The sequence below is a fragment of the Xiphophorus couchianus genome, chromosome 22, assembly GCF_001444195.1.
Source record: "Xiphophorus couchianus chromosome 22, X_couchianus-1.0, whole genome shotgun sequence".
In the NCBI taxonomy this organism is placed as follows: domain Eukaryota; kingdom Metazoa; phylum Chordata; class Actinopteri; order Cyprinodontiformes; family Poeciliidae; genus Xiphophorus; species Xiphophorus couchianus.
In genome coordinates, this window is record NC_040249.1 from 10408419 (window position 1) to 10430091 (window position 21673).

The following is a 21673-nucleotide window of genomic DNA, read 5'->3' on the forward strand; positions in this document are numbered from 1 at the left end:
TGAAAAAAAAAAAGGTAATTCTCCCTAGGGGCTCCTATAACCTTGAGCCGCCTCTGCTAGTGCAAAATAAAATGAAGGAATCCCTCTGCTCTTATTCCACCCATAGCCCTCACGCAATATCACCCCCTTCATGTCAGAGTGGGAGTAAAGAGCCCAAGGAAAAACAACAACCACGGTGTGTTCACAACTGCAATAGGCGCCTCATGTGTCTTTATATTATCCAAAATAATACCAAAAACCATTTGATATATATATTTTAAAAAATCCCATTCTGACTCCCACAGCATGTTGCATCAGTGCTTCTGCGTGGATATGATTGCTCACACAGTTTCCAGCCATTACCTTATGTTTTATGTTGCAGTGGCAGCAGACAGTCCACAGATACTTCAGGGTCCTCCATAGCAGGATGATGAAGAGACCCCCGAAAAACGTCACCATGGAGGAGGCGAGGAATGCCCACCACATGCGCTGTCCATAGTCGTCGCATGGCACCTCAGACGTGTAGGGGATGACAACGCCTTCCATCTTGGATATTAAGATCGAAGAGTCCGGATTGTTGTTATTATCGATGCTGCTTGTCCTCATAGAGCTGTCGCTTCCATGGGGATCCGTGCCATGTGCCTCGGCTAGCATTGAGGAGCCTTGGAGAGCCTGTGCCAGCGTCCCCAACCCCACTCACCAGCCATATTGCTTTAAAAAACAGAAAGAAAGAAATGTATATATATACACCCTCCCAACCCCCTTTATTTTTGCACTAGATTTTGACAGCCCCACCAGATTATCTTCATAAATATATAGTTTCTAATGCCAGAGAATTGTTTATTATTAATGACAGTGTCAGCCGCCGCGTACGCAAAGCAGACCAAAATAGCGCCTCGGTGGCCCCTTGGAGTGAGGCATTTAAATCCGCAATAATAACGACGAATCTTAGGCGCTTCTCATTCTGAGGGGCTTTTCTGCCCCTTTCACGCCATACGCCGCGACAGGGACGGCGTCGTTTGCAGCCGCCGAGGCTGCTGTTGCTTTCCCCCCAACCCCCCTCCTGATAATGCAGACACACAAACAGCAGAGGATTTAAAAAAATAAATAAAAAAATATTTTTTTTAAAAATGTTGCGGGCTGTGCTCCTTTCCCTAGCCGTCTTCCATTCAGGAATCCTGTCGATCAGCGGATGAAGAATCGATTTGAACTCTCCTTCAGTGTCGAAGCTTCGCGTGTAATTCAGTCCTAAAGGTTGAAGGGGAGCGGGGGGGGGAACAAAATAAACGCAGGTCAGAAGACTACATATTCAAACAGGCGGTTTGGGTTGTCGATTCTGCGTTAAGGAGAGGACTGGCGCGCCGCTCGGTTGGATGTCGCTGCCTCCATTCGGTCCCCCTGCAGCCCTGGCACGGAGCGGCCAGCTGAGCGAGCCTGTCAGATCCGCTCCAGAGGAGAGGAGAGCGGGGGGAGATTTACAGGTAGGAGGGCGGAGCCAAGCGCTAATAATAAGATGGACAGAGGAGCTGCGAGATTGCGACGACGCTTCTTTTTTTTCCCCCTTCTTCTTCTTTGAAAAAATAAAATAAAAAATGTTCCAGGAGCTGAACTGGTCCCTTACACTGCTTTGGCTGCTAAACTGCGCCTTTATTGCACGCCTGTGACGCACGTCGCAAAGAAGAGGCTGTATTGATCAGTCATAAATGAAAGGGTTATATCTTGCTTTATAAACATCAAGTGATGATCGTCTCCCACGCACACAAACGCAACAGTGCCCCGAGTATTCGGCTGGCGCGGGAAGGGGAGGGGTTAATATTGCGTTGATTTCTCATCAAGGATAGTGCTCCTATTTTTCCAATTACTGAGATAGTGGCTTTTCACCCATGGAGGAGGTCCTGTTTTTCATTTTTTTTAAATTAGAGCGAGAGAATGAACGTCCTTCGTGATCAATTAGTGTAAAATCCTCACAGTTTTAGCCTTTATATGAGGTCAAAACAGGTGTAGATTGGTGATCACGGTGAGGCATGGCTGACAGTAGTTCAAGTATCCAGTCAGTGCAAAGTATACGGAGTAAACAGCTGACCCTAACGAACAACTGACCGCATCAGAACAAGACAGGTGCCCATGCATTTGTGGCGGCAGGGTCCAAGAGTTCTCCAGGCTGTTTGGCAACAAAAAAGTAAAATTGTTCAGTGCTTCGTTTATGCAGGCACACTTTAGTAAATCGGAGCATCATTGAATACCATTGGATTTCAGTTCTTCCGATCAAAGCCTGAGTTCATTCTACATGCAGCATTGTACATTACACATAGGGTTATGTCATGTATTTATTTCTGTCGTCAGTTGCTTCCAGCTCATAAAAAGCCAAAAATTTCTCTAAAAATTATAATATTGCATAATAATGTGGTATGGCCTGAACGGGAACTAAGTAGGCCTGGGTTGATTCTTAAACAGTAATAATAATTGGGTACAATAGGAAAGTCTATGCTGGGTCTTAAATGATTACAGAGGAAAATTTGTTCAAACTGCTCAAACATTAAGGGCTTACACGGGGATTCCTGAGAGTTGTTCTGTATCAAACATCTATCGACAGTTGGCGTGGGTCCATTAAGTAAGCTACAACTGATCAGGTCTGGGGTCTGGTTCCTATCCATACAGGACCCAAATATAAACGTTAGCTGGATCACTGATAGCCTTCACAAAGAGCTTTTCACAAACGTGAACAACTGGAGTCTTGACATGACTGTGAAGCAAAGCCAATTTAAAAGTTAAGGCGATCTTCACACGGCATGTGCTCTAAGTATTGACTTCGGTACTATAGAAAACAGTATTTTTTATGTTTTTTTCTGGGAAACTGAAATTTAAGTTTTTGGTAATGCCTAAAATCTGTGTTTGAGTATATAATGAACCTATAAAGGCGTTAAACTGACATGTACTGTATAACTCAAGTTGAATTTGATAGTTTTTTTGTTTAGATGTATATATATGAAATTATCAGTATAATATTAACACTCAATGTAAATTCTCCTCAGTTTGACATACAATTTTGAACCAGTTCCGTCTGAGGAAGTGTGGAGTTTAAACACTCATTCTCAGGCGTAAATGTTCTGCAAAGAAAACACGTCTAAATATGATATGCATGCTATCAAATTAATTTATTACCCAGGAAATATTAGTGCTTCCACAAATATAGCCCCTGGTAACGGCTGGCTGTCATTTATACTAGGAGCAGATCTGAGTTGTAAAACATGTAAGACAATCCGATATTTGAATTATATCTCTTCAGAGTTATGACTCTATGTGCAAGCGGTTTAGCTCCACATAAAACAGGCTGCTGATCCGTCCCGACGTAGCTATCCACTGTTTGGATGCATGTTGTATATTAAATTTTGGAGCGAGAACAAAACCTAAAGTCAACAAGTTGGTTGAGTTTTTAAGTTTGATTTGCTCTGCCTTGTAACCTCTGAATATTTTCACTTTGTCAAATCACTACCACAAAGTTCAATGTATTTAACTGGAAGTTTAGACAATAGACCAACAAAAAGTAGTGCAGAATTGGAAAATGAAACATGCTTTTCGAAATGTATAAACCATGCATTTGTATTTACTTTGACTAGGCCATTCCAACATATGAAAAGCCCTTCGGCTGAAGATGAGCAGTGCCCACAGCATCATGCCAGCATCTCCATGTAGCTCCATGGATATGCTTTATTTAGGATGATTTGTAGTCTTAGCTTTACTATTGTATTATATGCTGCTTTGTATTACCGGTCTATCAATTGAAGTTTGTGGTCGTAAAGCGACAATATAAATATCTAAGAATGTAAACAATTTTGCAAGGCACTGTATGCTTGGTATTAATTTACCACAAACAGCCAGCTTTTTTAATATATATATATTCCCTTCAATAAAATATCTCAGATTGTGCTCACAATGCCAAAATTCAGTCATTAAAATTAATCATAAGCATCACAGGGGAGAATTTCAAATAATGCAGAACCAAAGGCCAAGATTACAGGCGAGATGGCAGGTCTGTGACAGCATGGCATTTCTAACACGCCCAGAATCACAGGAACAACCCACATCTGAATTCCTGCTGCTGGACTGAAATTACGGAGAGGAGGTGAGCACTCCAACAATAAGATCCGACACGAGTGCAGAAAGGCCACGGCGTCCCGGCACCGACTACAACGATCTTCCTTCTGTCAGGCTTAAGACTTCTCAAGTTCAGTTGAGCTGTCAGCAGCTGTCTTGAAACAGACACCCCAGCTAAAGGGTTTGAGGCCCGGCTTCTTTCTAAAAACAGGCAGGAGGGGACTTAGAGGACATAAGGAATTGGGACATGGCACCACACAGCTGCACGTAACAGTACAACAGATTTAGAATGTTATTAGTGACCAAAACCTTGTGCAACCTTCTCCTGAGAGTATTAAGTAACATCAGACAAAATGTTCTTGTACATGCGGAAAACTTAAGTTGACACTTTTTGATTTGATACGTGGCTCATACTTCGAGATGCTGGGTAGTTTCTTGCCATAAAGAACTCGACAGGCAGCTGGAGGGTCGTCATTTATTGTGACATTATTGGCCAGGAGACCATGTGACTCATGCAGCGCTCAGAGGAATTAACCCCAGGCTACAGGCACTCAATCAACCAGCAAGGTATGGCACAGCTCCAGGCTGTCTGAGTGGATGAAAAACATTTGGAAATATAATATTGTTTATGATTTTAAAACTGAGTGATGTTTGTTATGCTCCTACAGGCCTGAAAATTCACTTATCTGAAAGACAGGTAAAAAAAAAAAAAAGAATGCTGTTACACATTTGTTAAAGTAAACAAAGCGGGAAAGTCCATCTTTAGACAGGAAAAATAAAACGCAAACATGCAATGAAGCTCCACAAAGTGTTGTAAACATAAGAGCTGATTTCCTGAACACACTTAATTACACTGAGCAGCTGATACTAATTATGCTGACAGATTTTTTAAAACATCAGAAATTAAACGGTGCTTTGCAAGAATGGTTTAGTTTTTCACTTTACAAACATAATCATTCACGTACTCTGTTGTGATTTTGTATGATAGCCTATCTATCGCATTCATTCATTCATGTTTCATTTCATCCACCACTGAGAGGCCAAAACAAATGGGAATAAAAATATAAAGTGAAAGGATAAGGATACTTTTTTCCTCTTAAACAAAACTTTGAAATTATTGTCAGGTTTCTGTAAACCATGTCACCCTCCAGTCTGATGTCTTTCCAGACTTTAACAGGTTTTCTTCCAGCATTATTCTGTATTTAGCTCCATCCATCTTCTCATCAACTTTGACCAGCTTAGCTGTAATTGCTGAAAAACCCTATTCCATTATGATAATGCTGCCACCGTCATGTGACACTGACACCATATTAATAAAATGGCTAAAAGATGAAATTTTACAGTTATCTTATTTGATTACTGTACCATTACTTGTCTTGGATTACAGATATATATAGTATAGATAAAATATTAACTTCGGGGTGGTAAACCATTTCTCCGTTATGCCACACAGCTCTCCAATTCTGATTTGCCAGTTTGTTACCAGACCTGATTCAACACATTACTATAGTGTCCACTGACCATTTTCTATTTTCAGCAACACTAAGAGCTACCATCCTCTTTACCTGAATAAAGACCATTTACTTGTTTAGCACAACTTCCCCTCAGAGCCAGAGTGCAGCTGCAACTCCACACCTGTGTGTTGTAGAAATTATGCAGAGGGGCTGTTGGAAAACAAGCTGCAGGAGGCATTTTGTGTCTGGAAGAGCTGTTTACCAAATTATTAATAGACATCAATCATTTACTCAAACTCCCAATGTTGACAATTTTGACATCATCTTTCTAGGGTTTTTTGTTATTAGTCTCAAACTTACATTTTGGTATCTTGCTGTTTTACAGATTACATTTTTGTCTCATTATTGATACTGTCCTGATGTCCATGTTGTCTCCACTGGCCATTATACCCTCTTGCTTTCTTTAAATAAAATAATTGTCTGCTTTAATTACTTTCACAGTAAACAGCAGTCTTGTAAAAGGATTGGAGCCATGCTTCAAGGATTCAGTCCTTCAGACGCTTTATGTCGAAATCCTAAACAACCAATCACTTTAACACCTCTGTAATCTTACCTTTGCTGTCCTGCAACGTTTGGATGAATGCCTGTTCCAGCCACACCTGAATCTAATGAATGCATTCCCTCATTAATGAGTCACTCAGCTCTGCAGAGGCGTTCGTATGACTCAGGTGTGTTGGAGAAGGGACGCCCTCTAAAAGTTGCAGGTTAGTAGCTCACCTGGGCTACAGCAGGATATGTGGAGGAAAGCAGAGTTATGCTCCACATCTTTGCTAATAATACATATATCTGACATTGCTTGTGGGTCCACTTTGGTCTTATGTTGTTTCATGAGATTTCAAATTGGATTTTACTTGAAATGTTTGACATCAGGAAAACTAATTACTCTGAAATTTCGGTGTATTATTTTGCTAGCGGCAAACTAAAACCCATAATGAAAAAAGCACCGCTGGTCCTGGTTTCACAAGAAATGAGGTCCATTTTAAATTGTCCAAGGCTGAGATCCACAGACAGGTTCTCCCAGCTGACCGGACCTGTTAATATAAGACTAGAGTTTTTTTTTTTTCCATCATGAACTTTATTTTGTATCCAGTAAACAAAGAAATAAACAGAAATTGTGAAGAATAATTACTTTTTCACCCATCCATTGTCCTCTGCTTCTCTGGAGTCAGGTCGTGGGGCAGCAGTAAATAATTACTTTTTTCTTTGGTTGTCATCTTGCAAATCTGGGCTTTATTGAAAAACTAATAAGCAGCTCAATTTGCAGCTTGACACAATCCATGTAGGAGAACCAGCACATTTGAAAAATGGATTCTGATAAAAAGAACAAATTAAGGTTTTGGCCTTGAAAGCAAAATGCTATGTTGTGGAAAATTAACTCAGACACTAACATGGTGGTGACAGCATGCTATGGGAATGCTTTTCTTCAGCAGGGACAGCTAAACTGGTCAGAGACAACTGGAGGATGGATGGCGTAAGATAGAGGTAAATGCATTAAGAAAACCTGTCTGGGGTATCATATGATTCAAGCCTTGGGCAGATGTTCATTTTCCATCAACATAAACACAGAGCAATAATGGAATGCATAAATAAAAGCAAAGGCTAGAACTGGAATGGCCTAGTCAAAGTTCATCCTTCATTCCAAGTAAGAATCTGTGACAGAATATTGCAGTGTGACTGAAAGTTGAGCTATTCCACATAGAACAACCAAACCTTTTCTCTGGTATAGATATATCCCTAACTGCATGAAAAGACTGTCCTACAAAGTTTTGAACATAAATACACTCTGCATTTTCAGATTTTTATTTTGTAAAACAAAACAAACCAGATATCACTTTCCTTCCAACTCACAAACACTACTTTATTTTGATCCAATAGTATAGATTAAAGTTTATCATAATGCCATAAAACCTTTTATAAATGCAGGACTTATGCAACCTATTCTATGTAAAATGTTTCTCATTTGCTTTTTGAAACATTTAGAAGGCAATTTGCCCCAACAAATGATTTTTCCAGTTCCAGTAATAATAAATATAAACTAAGCAGAGGGCATTTACAAGAAAAAAAAACTGCATACTTGTATTCTTTGGCCTTAAGAGCTTTTGTAGATGGGGAGCAGAAAATTTGGATCACATAAGTAGTCACAGCTACTTATGTGACAAATAAACAGTTAACCTAAATACTGTACTTGGGATGTAAGATTATTATTATTATTTTTGCTTAGAGCTTAAAAGATTTTAAGTGGGAGGAGATTAAAAAAAATGGCAGCAATTTATGTCTCACATCCATGGGGGACAGAACCAGTGTATCCTCTGTTGTCTACCCCCCCGCTCCTCCATGTTCTCTTTCAGAAAAGGTCACATTTAGCTCTCCGAGATCCACAGAGATTATGTCACACCTTCCTTATCTAATCTTTGCCACTGATAGCATTTTATCAGCACCTTTTTCTATTGACATGGACTGGGCTTTTTGTCCTTTAGCAAGAATTCAGAGGACTCGAACATTTTTCTTTTCATCCTGATTCATCCTGATCCTGATTTATATTGGTTGAGGCGGCACAACGGCATGTTGAAAATACAGGGCATTTCACACAAAATGTTTCAGTGGAATAGAAAACAAGACTAAGATACAGACTGAGTCTGTGATGTGATACAGAAAATGAGTTTATTCTCATGTTAATGCTTCAACATACAAATCACATTCTTTTAATGAAAGAGTTCAATCAGTACCTGGCATCTAAACACTTTTTTTTCTCTAAACAGACAGCCATCTTATGTTGCATCTCACTCTAAAGTTGGTTTACTCTAACTACTCAGAAAAATAGTAACATTACAATTTGCTTCTTTTTCCTTTAGCCCAATAGTCACACTCAACGACAAATTTGCATTAAAAATGTGCAAGGACAAATCCCTTTTTAATAACTCAAATAAGAAGTGATCCTCTTTTTTTTTTTAAATCAAGAAATAAAAACAAAGGCCAACGATGAAATGTAAGGAACTGATGTGAAACATAAAAACATGAATTAGTTACAGTAGAAATTATAGTACCTATCTGTAGTATGCTGGAAACAAGAACAGTAACATGTTTAGGGTTCACAGATAAACATGTGCAAAAAGGAAATATAGGATATTATATGAGGATAAAGGTGTTTCAGTGGATTTTGGCACAATAAGATATAGGATATAGCTTTAATAAGGGTCATTATTTGGGGTTTATTTTTTGCATCCTGAATAATAATAAAAAAAGAACAACAGTTAAAAGTCACTAACATTTAAAGAGGTTTGAGGAAAATCCCTAAAGGTATTACCCTGCAAACTAAGCTTTGTAGCATGTCTTTAAATTGTGTGGTGTGGCGAGAAGTGACTGACAACCAACCACAAGGGAAAAAAAACAAAAAACATAATACATGCTCTTAACCTGTTGAGGCATGACATGACTGCCAAACACTTGTAGGAGTATTACCAAGTGACAATACATGGAATATATAGCTATATACGTTTTCTTCCCAGATTTAGCTGCATACTACATATATGTGGCATACTCTATATTGTTAAATAAGTGTTAAAGCAACAGAATGAGTTACACAGTGGTTAGTCTGAACTTGGAGTGCATTCTGAGGAGTTAACCTTTTGGCCGCCGTGTCGGCCTAACTTCAAATTCTCACCATCGTTACTCGCTAAAACTGTGCTGGTCTCAGATCAGCCCCTTCATCATTTGTCAACAGGTTAAGGTGAACTTTTGAAAGGAATCTAAAACAGGTCTTAATTAGTGTTAAATGACCCACGGTTGGTTTCAGATTAATATTCTAGTGTAAAGGCACTTCTGAAAGGCCTACTATCTGTCCACACACCTGGCTGCTATGGGGACCATGCATAGAGCGAAACATGAGATTGTTGGCAGGCGGCTTCATTAAACCCACTGCTACATTTTGTTATAAAGATTAAATGCATTCATTTGCATTGTTGAAGAAATGTCATGACTGATCTTGACGCTGGTATTCCACTTTCATATCACTGCTACAAACCACAATTCACCTCTGCAGAAAAACGTCATTGCGGTTTAATCGTAAAGCTGTGTTCTCACTTTTCAATCCACCATGTGCACAATAAAGAAATAAAATTAAAATAAATTATAATTAGTTGTCAGTCATCATCAAATGGGTGCATATTTGTAGGGAAACCACAAATGTCAGGAGCGGCAGAACTTCATTAGTGTTGAGGTTTATGGTCAAGGGACACTTGTATCAAATATTGAACACCGATATTCAGACTTATCTCAGAACTGTAAACAGACAATGCAGCATAACGAACACACCGACAGAATCCTCAGGGAAGACTGATTAAACCTTAACGTTAATATGCAATGCTACCAACCTGCTTCAGAGTACATCAGAAATAAAGGAGACTGATTATAAAACATAACAAAGACGAAATAAAAAATATATATATCAATAATTTACACAACTAGCTCATGGTAGTGTACCTATTGGTAAAGTGTGAAAGAGTTAATTAGTGTTTGGGGAATGAAAAGCAGAGCCACGGCTCACTATAGTGACGGCCAGGCTCCTCTAGGGGGAGCCAAGTGGAGTCCACAGGACTTTACTTTGTTCTTGATCAACTATAGTGGTGATCTGAGTGCAAATGTACGGGAGGTTGCCGCCTTGGACAATACCTGAATAGAATAAAAGAAATTGTTTAAAGATTATGGATCATTGATCACATCACAAAAACATGAAGATATTTGAGTTCCGTCTTATTTTTCAGTGTGTTTTTGTTTACCGACTGCATACACACCTGTGAAAAATTTGCTGTATTCTTGTTCTATCTTCTGCGCGCTTTCAAATTGCTCCTTGGAATGTTTTTGAGATACTTTATCCTGGAGAAAAATTGGATCCTTCTGTTCCCTTGAGGAAAAAAACAAAAACAAAAGATGGTCAAAATTGGGTGTCAATTTACAACAAAATTTTGTTGTTTTAAAATAAGAATCTAAACACTTAAAACATTTCAACACAGAAGTTAAAATTTGTGTTTTGATATGAGGTAAAGTGCTTTGTTAAACTATTTATACTCCTTGACCTTCAGAGTTCTTTATTTAAAAAAAGAAAAACTCAGCAAAGTTTAAAATATGAAATTTTGTTTAACATGTCAAGGATAAGTAAAAAACTTTGTGGTATTATTTATAGTTTGATTACTTTAATTAATTTGTTTTCAGTACTCATCTCCCCGCCAAAAATAGTTATTTTCCATATAAACACATGTTGGGGAGTTGTTGTAAAACAAGCCTTGGTTGTGTCAAGGAAAAAGCATTCATTTATATGTCATATTTTTGTGTAGCGGCAGATTTAAAATGAACCATCTTCTGAAGTCATTCATGTAAAATGTCCCAGTGACTCCAATATAAACAAGTATTTACAAACTCACAGCTGTTACAAAATATAATGTGTATAGTCCACAATTAAAATTCCCGACTGACGTTATTAAATCAATAGATTTTTTAAAACACTTTTGAAAATGATGCATTATTTTCCATCCACTACTTTGTGTTGGTCTGTCACATAGAATGCAAATGAAATACAGCAGTTTGGAAGACAAAAAACAAACAAAAAAAATGAACAATCTTTAATTGAATAAAACAAGTGAATGTTTATTCTGCTCTATTGTATTAACCACACACAGAGCAGACAGGGGTATCACCACCATCTGTGTCATGAAGCGAGTTGAAACTTACTTAATCTGCTTGGCGTTCTTGTAACGAATGAAGACCACAATAGGATAGATGTGAACACTGTGGAGTCTCTCAATGGCGTGCGGGGCGATGTCAAGCAAACAGTGACAGCCCTGTAATTTTACAATAAAAAAAAAAGAAAAACTGTAAAGTTTCTGTCACCACCACAAATACGAATTCAACAGAATCCAACACTGATCAGCAGTAATCTTGAGTTATGAGCAAAAGCAGAGATTAAGTACAGATAAAAGCCACTGGACTCCTGATAGATAAGAAAGGAAAAGGTGCTACCTTATCTGTTATTTCCTTTATCGAAGCAACGGTGGTGACATCAAAGTGTCCACTCCTGCGCTTGTAATCAATAAAGAGGCAATCTTTGACACCACGTTCAATAGCCTGCTGCGAGGCCTTCATCACCTCTGCAGACGTGGCAAAAAGAAAACTATTGATATGATGTAAAAAATAAATGCCCGTAAAGTCTCATCCCTTTGGTTAGAAACCTTAAGGATGATGTATTGTTTTTCTTCTTATTAAAAGTGAAACATCTGGATGAGGGCATCTCACCCAGCAGGCATCTGCAAAACTTCCCAGGAGATTCTTTAACCAGCATTTCCTTGACTGGGTCACTGAGAGGCCCGAGTACCAGTACCGGTCGGGGAGAGGTGCACTCCACCTTCTGGACTCGCTGGTATGCCAGGCTCACACAGTCTGACAAAGAAAAAAAAAAAAGTTAGATATAAAGCCTCCTGCTATTTCTACCCATAATTCCATCAATGTTCCTCTCACCATCCAGGAAGGGGATGGAATCAGTGCTGATGGTGTCCAGAGCCACCATCTCTTTACTATCTTTGGAGCTGCTGCGCTTGTGTTTCTGTTTCCTCCTGAAAAACGATCGGCGGGCGGCTGCAGAGAGAGTCTTGCTGGAATCTTCCTTCATTTCTGTCACACTGTGTCTGCGATAAAACTCTTGGTCCATCCTACATCACACATACACACACACACAAAAAAAACCCCAAACATTCTCTCTAAAGGTCTCCAAACTAAAAATCTTGTATAGTTCGTGGGTTGCAGCAGTATGTGTGTCGTTGCTAGAGATGCACTTGAATGGTCAGAGGCTAAAAATGGAATGGTTTTGCTCAACAGTAAATGCACCACACCGTGTGCTTCTGCGTTGCACATGCAAAAACTCTCTTCAGAGTTGAAGTTGTTACTGAGGAAAGAGGCCTCAAAGTTAGCTGTTTTCAGTCTCAACAGGGTGTTTAAAACAAACAATATTCCTATAAGGAATCAATAAAGGTGCAAGGAGCTTCTAGAAAAACATCCTACACAGGCATGTTGGAACTGAAAGCTACTTGAAGCTGAATGTCTTACTTTTGACGATTCAGCTATTATAGAGAGAATACACAAACTACAGCGATTTACACCAGAACTCTTTGGTTGGATTTAAACGGACCAAAGTTTGTTTCCCAGGTAATCTGCTCTGTTTTTGCAGAAAAGGTAGATCTCCGATCTTTTGGAGGTGACATCTCAATTTTTACATACATATACAACAGCCATAAATGTTGCTATGGCTACAGACAGACACAAAGGCTTCAAATGTCAACTCCTTACTCATTTTTGTTTGGAAATGGTGAAATCTTGCTTAACCACAGAATTGTCCAAAACGTAAATTAAGAAAGTAATTTGCTGATTTTTTTTAAATCATAATTTGCTAAATTAAAAGTGGCAATACTACGCAATACAAAATGAGTGTTTAAAAAGAACAGTACAGAGTAATGCATTTCATAAACCTTCTGATTGGTGCATCTCCAGCAAGTCGCACCCTAGTTTTATTTATTTTTATTTTTTTCCACCCACATGTATTTGCTGGGGATCTGTCCTCTCTGGATCTGCTGTGCGTTCTCATCTAGCTGCCAGGCCATCCAGGTCCCAAAGCTGCCCTTTGGTAACGACTCATCCACATAAAGGATGTCATCCTTCTTAAAACTGAGGTCTCCTTCAGCCTCCCCCACCCTGTCGTAAAGTGCTCTGTTGGGAGGCAGAGACATAGATAGATAGGGAGTTATTAAGAGAAGGGCGGTAAGAGGGCAAGACGAAGAGCGTGAAGCTGATAAAAATGGGAGAGGAGATGAGGTATGAGGAGAACCAGATTAAGGATCTTCAATGCAGTAGTAGGATGACAAAGGAGGTGCAGAGCAAGTTTATCTAGCGACACCAAAGGCCTTTTCTTTGTCTTACTCGAGGCTCGTAAGTTATTCCCAAGCAGTCTATCTGTGTCAGCCAGGCAAGCTGAGTGTATTTACTGCAGATGACATCACAAACCTGCCTGTCTATTTGACGAGTGACTGTGGCAGCTGTGGAAACAAACCGAGAATAAAAGCGAACCAATTCAAAGTTGTGGTCTCCCTTTTGAATTTAGTGTGATTTTAAGGACTAAAGAAAACAATGAGGACGAAAAGGATTAGACGACCTTAAGCGATGGCAAATTAGAATCACTGCGGTAACACAACGGATCTGTGACACAATTGGCTCGGCGAGAATGGGACACACTGTCCGAAGGGCTCTGGAGGCTATGTATAGCATAACAGAGAGCAATAAAGCTGTTACTGCTTGGTTGAGGTCCTTTCCTGTACCGTGTTAAAGAAAGTCCAAACAACAACGTAAAATGTAAAATAAATATAAATTAATGTAAAATAGATTAAATACAGAGTGATGCATTTCAAGGGTTTATTTCTGATAAGTCTAATGATTACAGTTAACAAAAAAATAACTGTAATCACTGTAATCTAATTTCTCATATAATTAGAATATTATTTAAGACCCATAAAAACAGTCCATAATTGTACATTACACCACAGTGGAGTACTTATTTTTCCTTTCATTTTTTTTCTTCCACCTGCCTTCACTAACTTTGCCATCAATAACTGTCTCCTGAACAGAGGTCAAGTATGGCAACTTCTCCATGATTTTATATGTATTAACATTGCATTTCAGTACAAAAACTATTGAAATAGCTCGCAATAGCCATAAATAAATAAAAAAAGACAAATGCTTGAAATATATCACTATGTGCAATGTATATACAGTATGTGTTACATAGATTTTTGAAAAGAACTACTGGAAAAATATGATTTTTCAAAGATAATCAACTATTCAGAGACACTCCGCTGTTCATGTAAATACGCACCGAATATAAAAGCCATCTCCGGGTGCGTCTTTGACCGTGCTGAAATCATCAGGCCGATGCTGCACCTTTAATGTCACTGTCTCTGCAGGTTTCAGCATCTCAACGTACACTTCTTCAGCCGTCTTATTCTTCATGTTCACCAAGTTATACTGAGACAGAGGAAATAACAAAACAAAACAAAGTTACAACAAAAATACAGACCAGGGAGAATGTTGTGTCACAAAAAATATAAAACTCAGAAAACTAATGACTGCAAAAACAATTTCCCCCGACTGTGAAGGCTCTGCTAGTAAATAGCCACATTTTCTCCAAGCTTTCAGCGCCATTAAAGTGTCGCAGTATTGATTTGTGTCACGTATGAGGGAGGAAAACAAACAAGGAGATTGAAGGACAGCGTGAAGCTGTGCGGTCTGATGACAGAACTGCATTGCAATTTCCACAGCAGACTCTCTGTGGCTGAGAGCTTAAGTAGGAGCATGCCAAGAAATGTCTAGCAAGAATTTGAGGTGTTCTGGAAAGATTACCAATGTGGAATGAGACTGAGCAGATCAATGAGATACAATGACATGATGGAAAGCAGTAGCACCTCGTGGCAGCAGAGGAACACAAAGCTTATTAGGGCAGAGAGGACTGAATAGCTGCAGCTTTGGCAGCAGGTATGGAACAAGATCTGCATACTGCTGAAGAAAAAACAGATCAAAATCCCCAATTCTCACCTGAAAACACTTAATATTTCTAAAGCAGCAAGTCTTTGACAACAGCATAAAATACAGTGAATACATGTTAGTACCTCTAGGATGAGATCCCCAGGAATAAGCCCATCTGGACCTCTTGCAGGACTGTCCTCATCCAGACTCTCTATGTAGACGCCCCGCAGGTTCCCCCCACAGAGAGTAACGCCCACCTCTACCCCAGGCCGGTGGACTGTCACAAGTCTGGGCTCACCAACCTTCTTGTTGCCCTCAGGTGGCACTCTGGAGGAAGAAAGGAGACGCTTTCAGGTGCTAGTAAGGTTTTTTCCTCGCATTTTTCTTATATTTTAGCTCAACTGTTTTTTTTTTTTTTTTACATGTTTACCTGACAAAACTGTTGGGGCTGGTAGTAGGGGTAGTTTGCTTGGAGGAGGGAGTGAGTGTGCCCTCGTCCTGCTCGCTGAGCGTATCAATAACAGAGTGACTGTCTGGAGTTGCAGTCCCGCTCCCCTGTGGGGTTGACTGATTGCTGACTGAGGGCTCGAGACGGGAACTGCAGGGAAAGAAAAAGAGATTTCAGCTGAATGGAATAGAATAAAATAAAATAGAATAGAATAGAATAAAATAGAATAGCTGAGCTCTTAATTTGCCCCCAATATGGGACAAATGATCCTTTAGTATGAAGTGAATCACAAATAGCAAAAAATAAATACAATAAAACACTACAAACATGTACATTTGGCAATAAACCAAAAATGAATAAAAAGCATAAAGACTGTAGCAAATTTGTTTTGCAATCCTTAAGGTGTGTATTGCAATAATACAAACTTATCTACTGGTAACAAGGGCCAGAAATTCCTAATGTAGACTTTCAGTGAGAACCACAAGAGCTCATCAGCTGCCTGGTTTAACTCATATTTAATCATTTATGGCTTTGCGCCTCAGTGATTGCTTTTGCAATGTGGGACGGTTTCTCAAATATTTGAATTTGCAGAAAAGATGAAGAATTGAATTTGAGTTAATAGTTTGAAAATCAAGCAAATAAAAGGGAGCGCTGTGACAAAATCCATCCGGATCCCTTTCTGTGCCAACCAATTCCCCAAAGGCTTCAACTAGGCCAGCCGTTCAAGCTGTATTGGTGGGGGAGGGGAGGGTGGCGGTTTTTGACAGGACTGCAGTTCAAAGGGAAGAGCTTTCAGGTCTGATTGACGGTAAAAAGACTCAGATTGTTTCCAAAGCTTAAATGTGTCTTAATGACCTTAATGAAATCAAGCATCTAAGAAAAAGATCTTCGCTAAATTTAGTGAATCTTACCAAGCTTTACATCTCTAAAACACTGCTCTACAAAACATATTGAAATATTATTTCAACTTTTATTTATGAAGGAAAGTATAGCACATGGATTTCTGAAAAACGTCTCAAAAGGTAGATTTAAAGCAAAAAAAAGAAGAAAAGAAGAAAAAACAACAGAGAACAATTTTACCTGGAGCGAGAGTGGTTGCCCAGCTGGTACATATGTGGGTTGTACTGGGCCATGATGGTGATGGTGTCACACTGCTGTCCAATGATGAGACGAGCTTGCTGCTCTGTAGCATTCCGCAAGTTGATACCGTTGAACTGATAAAGAGGAAAAGGTATAGTAATAGAGAAAATGATGAGGTCAAAGGATGTGACACTGAAACAGAGTGTGTGTCCAGATTATTAAGAGCTTTAAATGATTAGAGCTGCTTGGGGGTGAAGTTTGTGTTAACTGTCAGGGGTTTGGATTATACAAAATTCCTGCTCTACAAATTTATAGTCATGTCAAAAGTTATTAATGAATATTCAGCATTTTTCTTTTTAATACACATGAGGCACGAATTATTAGAACAACCAAAAAGAGTTTTCGTTCATTAGTGTGTGAAGTAGATTTATGGAATGGATTGAACGAGGAGTTCATAAAAAAGTGCAAATATGAACCAGCTTAAAAATGAATGCAGGTTATCCTGCATTAATTCAGGATAACCTGCAGAATTAATGCAAAGTTAGTAGCACAATTACTTAGTTTATGGAAAACCAAGTAAATAATCACATCAAAACTATAAGTTTGCTTCCTTTCATGTATTTGAGAAAACCTGTTATTTTTGTAGCCTTGAGATACGACCTGTGACATTCAGCAAGTTGTTCTTACCTCCAGTAATTGGTCTCCATACTCCAATCCTGCCTGGTGGGCGATGCTCCCTCCAGTAACTTTTGAAACAAAGATTCCTCCGTTCTCCCCACTCACAATAGAGATCCCCAGAGGCTCGACACCTTTGTGAACGATGACGTTGCGCGGTTCCTCCAAGTACGGCCTGATGTGAGAGAGGGATCAAAATTAGAAGGGAGCATCGCAGAAGCACAACTCAACACAAAAGAAGAGAAGGACAAAGATGACGGGGCACCATCAAGTTACTTTACAGGGTTTGGTGCTAAAATTTTGCAAATCAAAAGAATATCAACAGAAAGCTTGTGTTGAGATTTAAAAATGCTTGAGCCAGAGATTAACTAAATGCCCCTTAAATCTGTGCACTGATTTTCAAGCCTGATCCTCAGAACCCAGTGTCCTGCATGAATTATCTGTTTAGACTCTTAAAGTTGAGCACTCAAAGGTTTTTTCTTTGATAATAAAACACAATGTTCTGAAACAATGTTCTCATTTCTTTTTGTTGTTAAATTACCGCTATAGCTTCAAAGCTGATTAAGGCATTAATGAAAAAAAGAAAGTAAATCTTGTGCCTGCAAAAAAAAAAACTGTCATGTCCACCATGTCTGACAAATGGAATAAAATGTTTCAGCAGTTTAATTAAAAGCATGTGGACAAATCTACGTAGAAATAATTCACTGGACACCACATTAACTCCCTTACAAGGCCACCTCAGTCCACAGATGTAAATCCTACAAGAAACTTGAGGAATTAGCTAAAGAGGAGGAAGAAAGTGGTGAGGACCAAATACTTAGGATGATCTAGAAAGGTTCCCAGAGCATCAAAGATCTCTTGATGTTTCAAACTTGTGATATATTCAGTATTCCTTAGAACAGAGTATGCCATTATGCGATAATCTCATCCTTAATTTTTGCATGTTTTATAAATACTTTACCTTTGTGTGAACCTATATGCCTGGACACAACAGTCACATCTGAATGTCCCCACTGTGGGATAATAAGAGATATTTCTATTCAATTCTACAAGCAGCAGTAGTGCTGCCCAGTAGACCAAGAACGGTTACACAAAGTGTAAACAGTGGGGATCTTAATAATTAGGCCTCCAAAGATTTAATTTCTTAATGTGGAATTTTTACACAAACTTGATACATTTAATTCAATTTATTTGCATTTTTTTTTTTAAATTTCAGTAAGAGATTAGGCAACTGCAAAAAAGTAATTCATGTACAAGATCTTTTATTTATTTGCCAACAGATATGCCTAGAACTGTAGTTTTAGACATGTAGGCATTTGTACTTGTACATTTTCTTTTGCCAATACTTGTACAAAGGAGAAAAGAGGCTCTCTAGGCCTATTTGTGAAATTTTGTATGAAACATTCTTTACTAAAAAAACATCTAAAGCAAAACAGTAAAACTCAGGACGATGCAGGGCAGTGGGTCTTGTGGAACGCTACTGAAAAACACAGTTCTGGAGCTACTTTATACCGAACTTACAGACGAGAGTGGAAGGGTTTAGATCACACCACATAAATGCAAAGTGAGCAGTAAAAACACAGGAAAACGCCCTCATTTAGAGGAGACTTGTATGAACTCTGTGTCTTCATAACAAGGTTGGGCTTGTAACATGCCTTCCAAATTCATAAGCACACAGGAGAAAATGGATTGCAGCCAGAGACTGGGGTAAACAAGAGTGCTGGTGTATGGACAGAGATATGACCCAGAAGCTGGATGTTGAATAATACATTGCATAACATACATACTGCAGACTGAAGGGTGATCTGGCCTAAGGCAAAGACGCACACATGCATACAGCATTATTGGGACATGCACTGAGATTCAAGTGGGTCTTTGGACATGAACGGGGCAATGTGCAAGCACAAAAATAACACTGAACCTTTGAAGTTCACCAAGTGTAGCTAATCTGAGCTTGTGTGTTTTCCTAAGGCACAAATCATACTGGTGCATGCAAAGAAACAGAAATCTCCAAATTAAACCGTTCTCCTGGGGGGGCTGGGTGAAAAACATCACAAAACCTCTTTTTGCATTCCACAAAGTGCACGTAAACTGCAAAAGAGTGTTCTGCTCCTTCGGGATATTCACTTTCCATCCAGCATCTTATCTGCTCTAGAACATGTGAAACACTGTAGAGACTTGTGGGGCAGGGAAGGGTAAGAGTGGTGGCATTCCCTGCTTTGCAGCGTGGGTGATTGAGGACAAACCTGAGGCTCCTGAGAGAGGAGAACCTCGGCCTTGCAGCCAGAGGAATCCTTAGAAAAGAGCGATTACGATAAAGAGATCTGGAGGGAGAGGGTTGCAAAGAGGCGGGAGGAAGATAAAGAGAAGAGCGGGGAGAGACAGATATCATAGAGAGACAGACACAGTGTCAACGCCAGAGACGTACCGCAACTCCTGTGAAGTTAGTCAACAATAGATCAAATGGTGGATTATGGTGGCACTGTAGCCAGGCAACGCTGTTATACTACATCTGAGAGATGATGCATCACAGTTCAGTTATTATAACTAAAATCTTTAAAATGTACAGTTTGGATTTTGACATTTTTTTGCATCTTCTCCCTTTTTTAAGAGGCAACTTGGATACACTTGACAAACACTTCCAACATTTAAAAAATGTAGTTATGAAGTGAATAAACAACACAAACATGTCGTCCACCTTAAAGCAAGCCATAGGATCCATTAAAATAGATACCTGTCTTTTCTGCGCTCCCCTATTGGCACAGGACTGACTGAGATACGCGGTAACGTGGAAATGGAGCCTTGTGATTGGCTGCTGGCAAACGAGGAAGTCTCCAGGTTGAGTGGCGACTGCGGAGGGGTGATGAGGCTGGGACTGCTGCACTCGGAGTGTGACAGAGAGCCTAGATTCGTGAAAAGAGGAGCAGAATGGGAGACAATGAAGGTCTACAATTATAATTAATTTGGAAGTTTATAAAAATCAATGATTTAATTGTAAGATAAAAATGATTCCGCTTTATTCCACTCAAGCAACCTTTAATTTGTGGTGAGGATCTTCATTTTAGTGCTTATTTATACACATTGAAAGTACCAATTCCTGTTCATTAATCCTATAATATTAATAACCTTATTTTAATTTTAATCACAGTCTGAAAGAATTAAGTGAGGATTATGCTGTTTGCATCTGAAAGTACCTTACCTCTGTCTGAGCCCAGCATGGAGCGGGGGTAACGGGGAGTTGAGGGGATTTTGATCCTCTCTGTGCGGTACTGGACGTTACTGGAAGAACCTGGAGATAATAACACGTACAACTGAAAACCTTTGTCACAACATCCAGAAGGACGAAAAAGTGAAAAGGAGGTAAAAACCCTTCATATGCATTTGTGTGCATGCGTGGGTGTCAGACTGACCGAGCCGTGCGCTGGAGGGCAGTGAGTTTGTACCGTGTGACGCTCTGCTGCTGCGTGATGAGGACGTTTCAGAGTAATCGCTGGTGTGCTTCTGCTGGCTCAGGTCCAAGCTCAGGCGACCCTGGTGTTGGGGGCTGCATGGACACACAAAGTTAGAATTGTGCATAAAATATGCCCTCTAAAAAACAAGTGTGCGCTTTTTTTTGTTTTTAGATTAATCAATCGGCTGACTTACCCACACACACACAAAAAAAACAAATATTAAGACATAGAGGAAATTTTAATTAGCCAGTTTGGCCATTGGGAACAGAATAATTGGAATCAGTAATTTTATTGGTGTAGAGCTACTGGTTGTAACTCTAAACCAGTAGAATTACTATCTACTTAAGTTCTTTAAGGGTCCATAAGGAGCAGAACACTAAAAGTTGTGTAGTAAGACCACAAAGCAAATTTCAAATGGTCTCACAAAAGATGACAGCAATAACTGAAGGCATCCTAACTAATGACCATTATGATTCTGCCCGCAACTAGATGACTAATCTAATTAGAAAACATAAAAGAGAAACTCAATGGTCAAACTAGCATTTGTCTTGCGGATAATTAATAAAGTTACTCTGTATTAAACTGCATTTAAAAAGCACACACATCGACAGTGAAAGAACTGCAAAACATAGGAGAAAAGAATGAAACAACTATTGAATATACTGACATAAATGTTTTAATTTTTTCTGTACGAATAGTTGAAGATTTCCAAATAAAATCAACAGTAATCATGGTTTTAGTCTTTGAATTAAAATTGCTCAGGTTACCTTTGCAGTGGCATTAGCAGTAGCATAAATAATATTCATAAAAATTAAGTGATATTGGTCACCACATGAAATGTAGGGGGCTTATCAGAAAAATGTGAAAGAGCGGTG

The 21673-nt window shown here is 39.2% G+C and overlaps 2 protein-coding genes across 30 annotated transcripts in view; both read right to left on the reverse strand.

Moving 5' to 3' along the window:
• kcnma1a (potassium large conductance calcium-activated channel, subfamily M, alpha member 1a) overlaps positions 1-1706 on the reverse strand; it is a 166008-nt gene extending 164302 nt beyond the window's left edge. For 12 of the 27 annotated variants that reach the window (XM_028006222.1, XM_028006220.1, XM_028006217.1 and 9 more), the window contains exon 1: positions 343-1705. In XM_028006222.1, coding sequence (XP_027862023.1) covers positions 343-633 — 291 coding nt within the window. In that variant the 5' untranslated portion in view covers positions 634-1705. Of the gene's footprint in view, positions 1-342 lie in introns of all 27 variants that reach the window. The other 15 variants (XM_028006208.1, XM_028006207.1, XM_028006209.1 and 12 more) reach the window with 4 other exon arrangements.
• A 6521-nt stretch (positions 1707-8227) lies between these two features.
• The window catches only part of dlg5a (discs, large homolog 5a (Drosophila)), a 43585-nt gene continuing 30139 nt past the window's right edge, over positions 8228-21673 (reverse strand). For 2 of the 3 annotated variants that reach the window (XM_028006460.1, XM_028006458.1), the window contains 15 exons: positions 20757-20890; positions 20546-20635; positions 20081-20249; positions 17359-17521; positions 16672-16805; positions 15574-15741; positions 15287-15470; positions 14497-14645; positions 13167-13337; positions 12096-12286; positions 11874-12017; positions 11601-11728; positions 11313-11422; positions 10379-10488; positions 8228-10256 (listed from right to left, as the gene is read on the reverse strand). In XM_028006460.1, the coding sequence (XP_027862261.1) occupies positions 10153-10256; positions 10379-10488; positions 11313-11422; positions 11601-11728; positions 11874-12017; positions 12096-12286; positions 13167-13337; positions 14497-14645; positions 15287-15470; positions 15574-15741; positions 16672-16805; positions 17359-17521; positions 20081-20249; positions 20546-20635; positions 20757-20890 (2149 nt within the window). In that variant the 3' untranslated portion in view covers positions 8228-10152. The remainder of the gene's footprint in view (positions 10257-10378; positions 10489-11312; positions 11423-11600; positions 11729-11873; positions 12018-12095; positions 12287-13166; positions 13338-14496; positions 14646-15286; positions 15471-15573; positions 15742-16671; positions 16806-17358; positions 17522-20080; positions 20250-20545; positions 20636-20756; positions 20891-21673) is intronic. The other variant, XM_028006459.1, reaches the window with a different exon arrangement.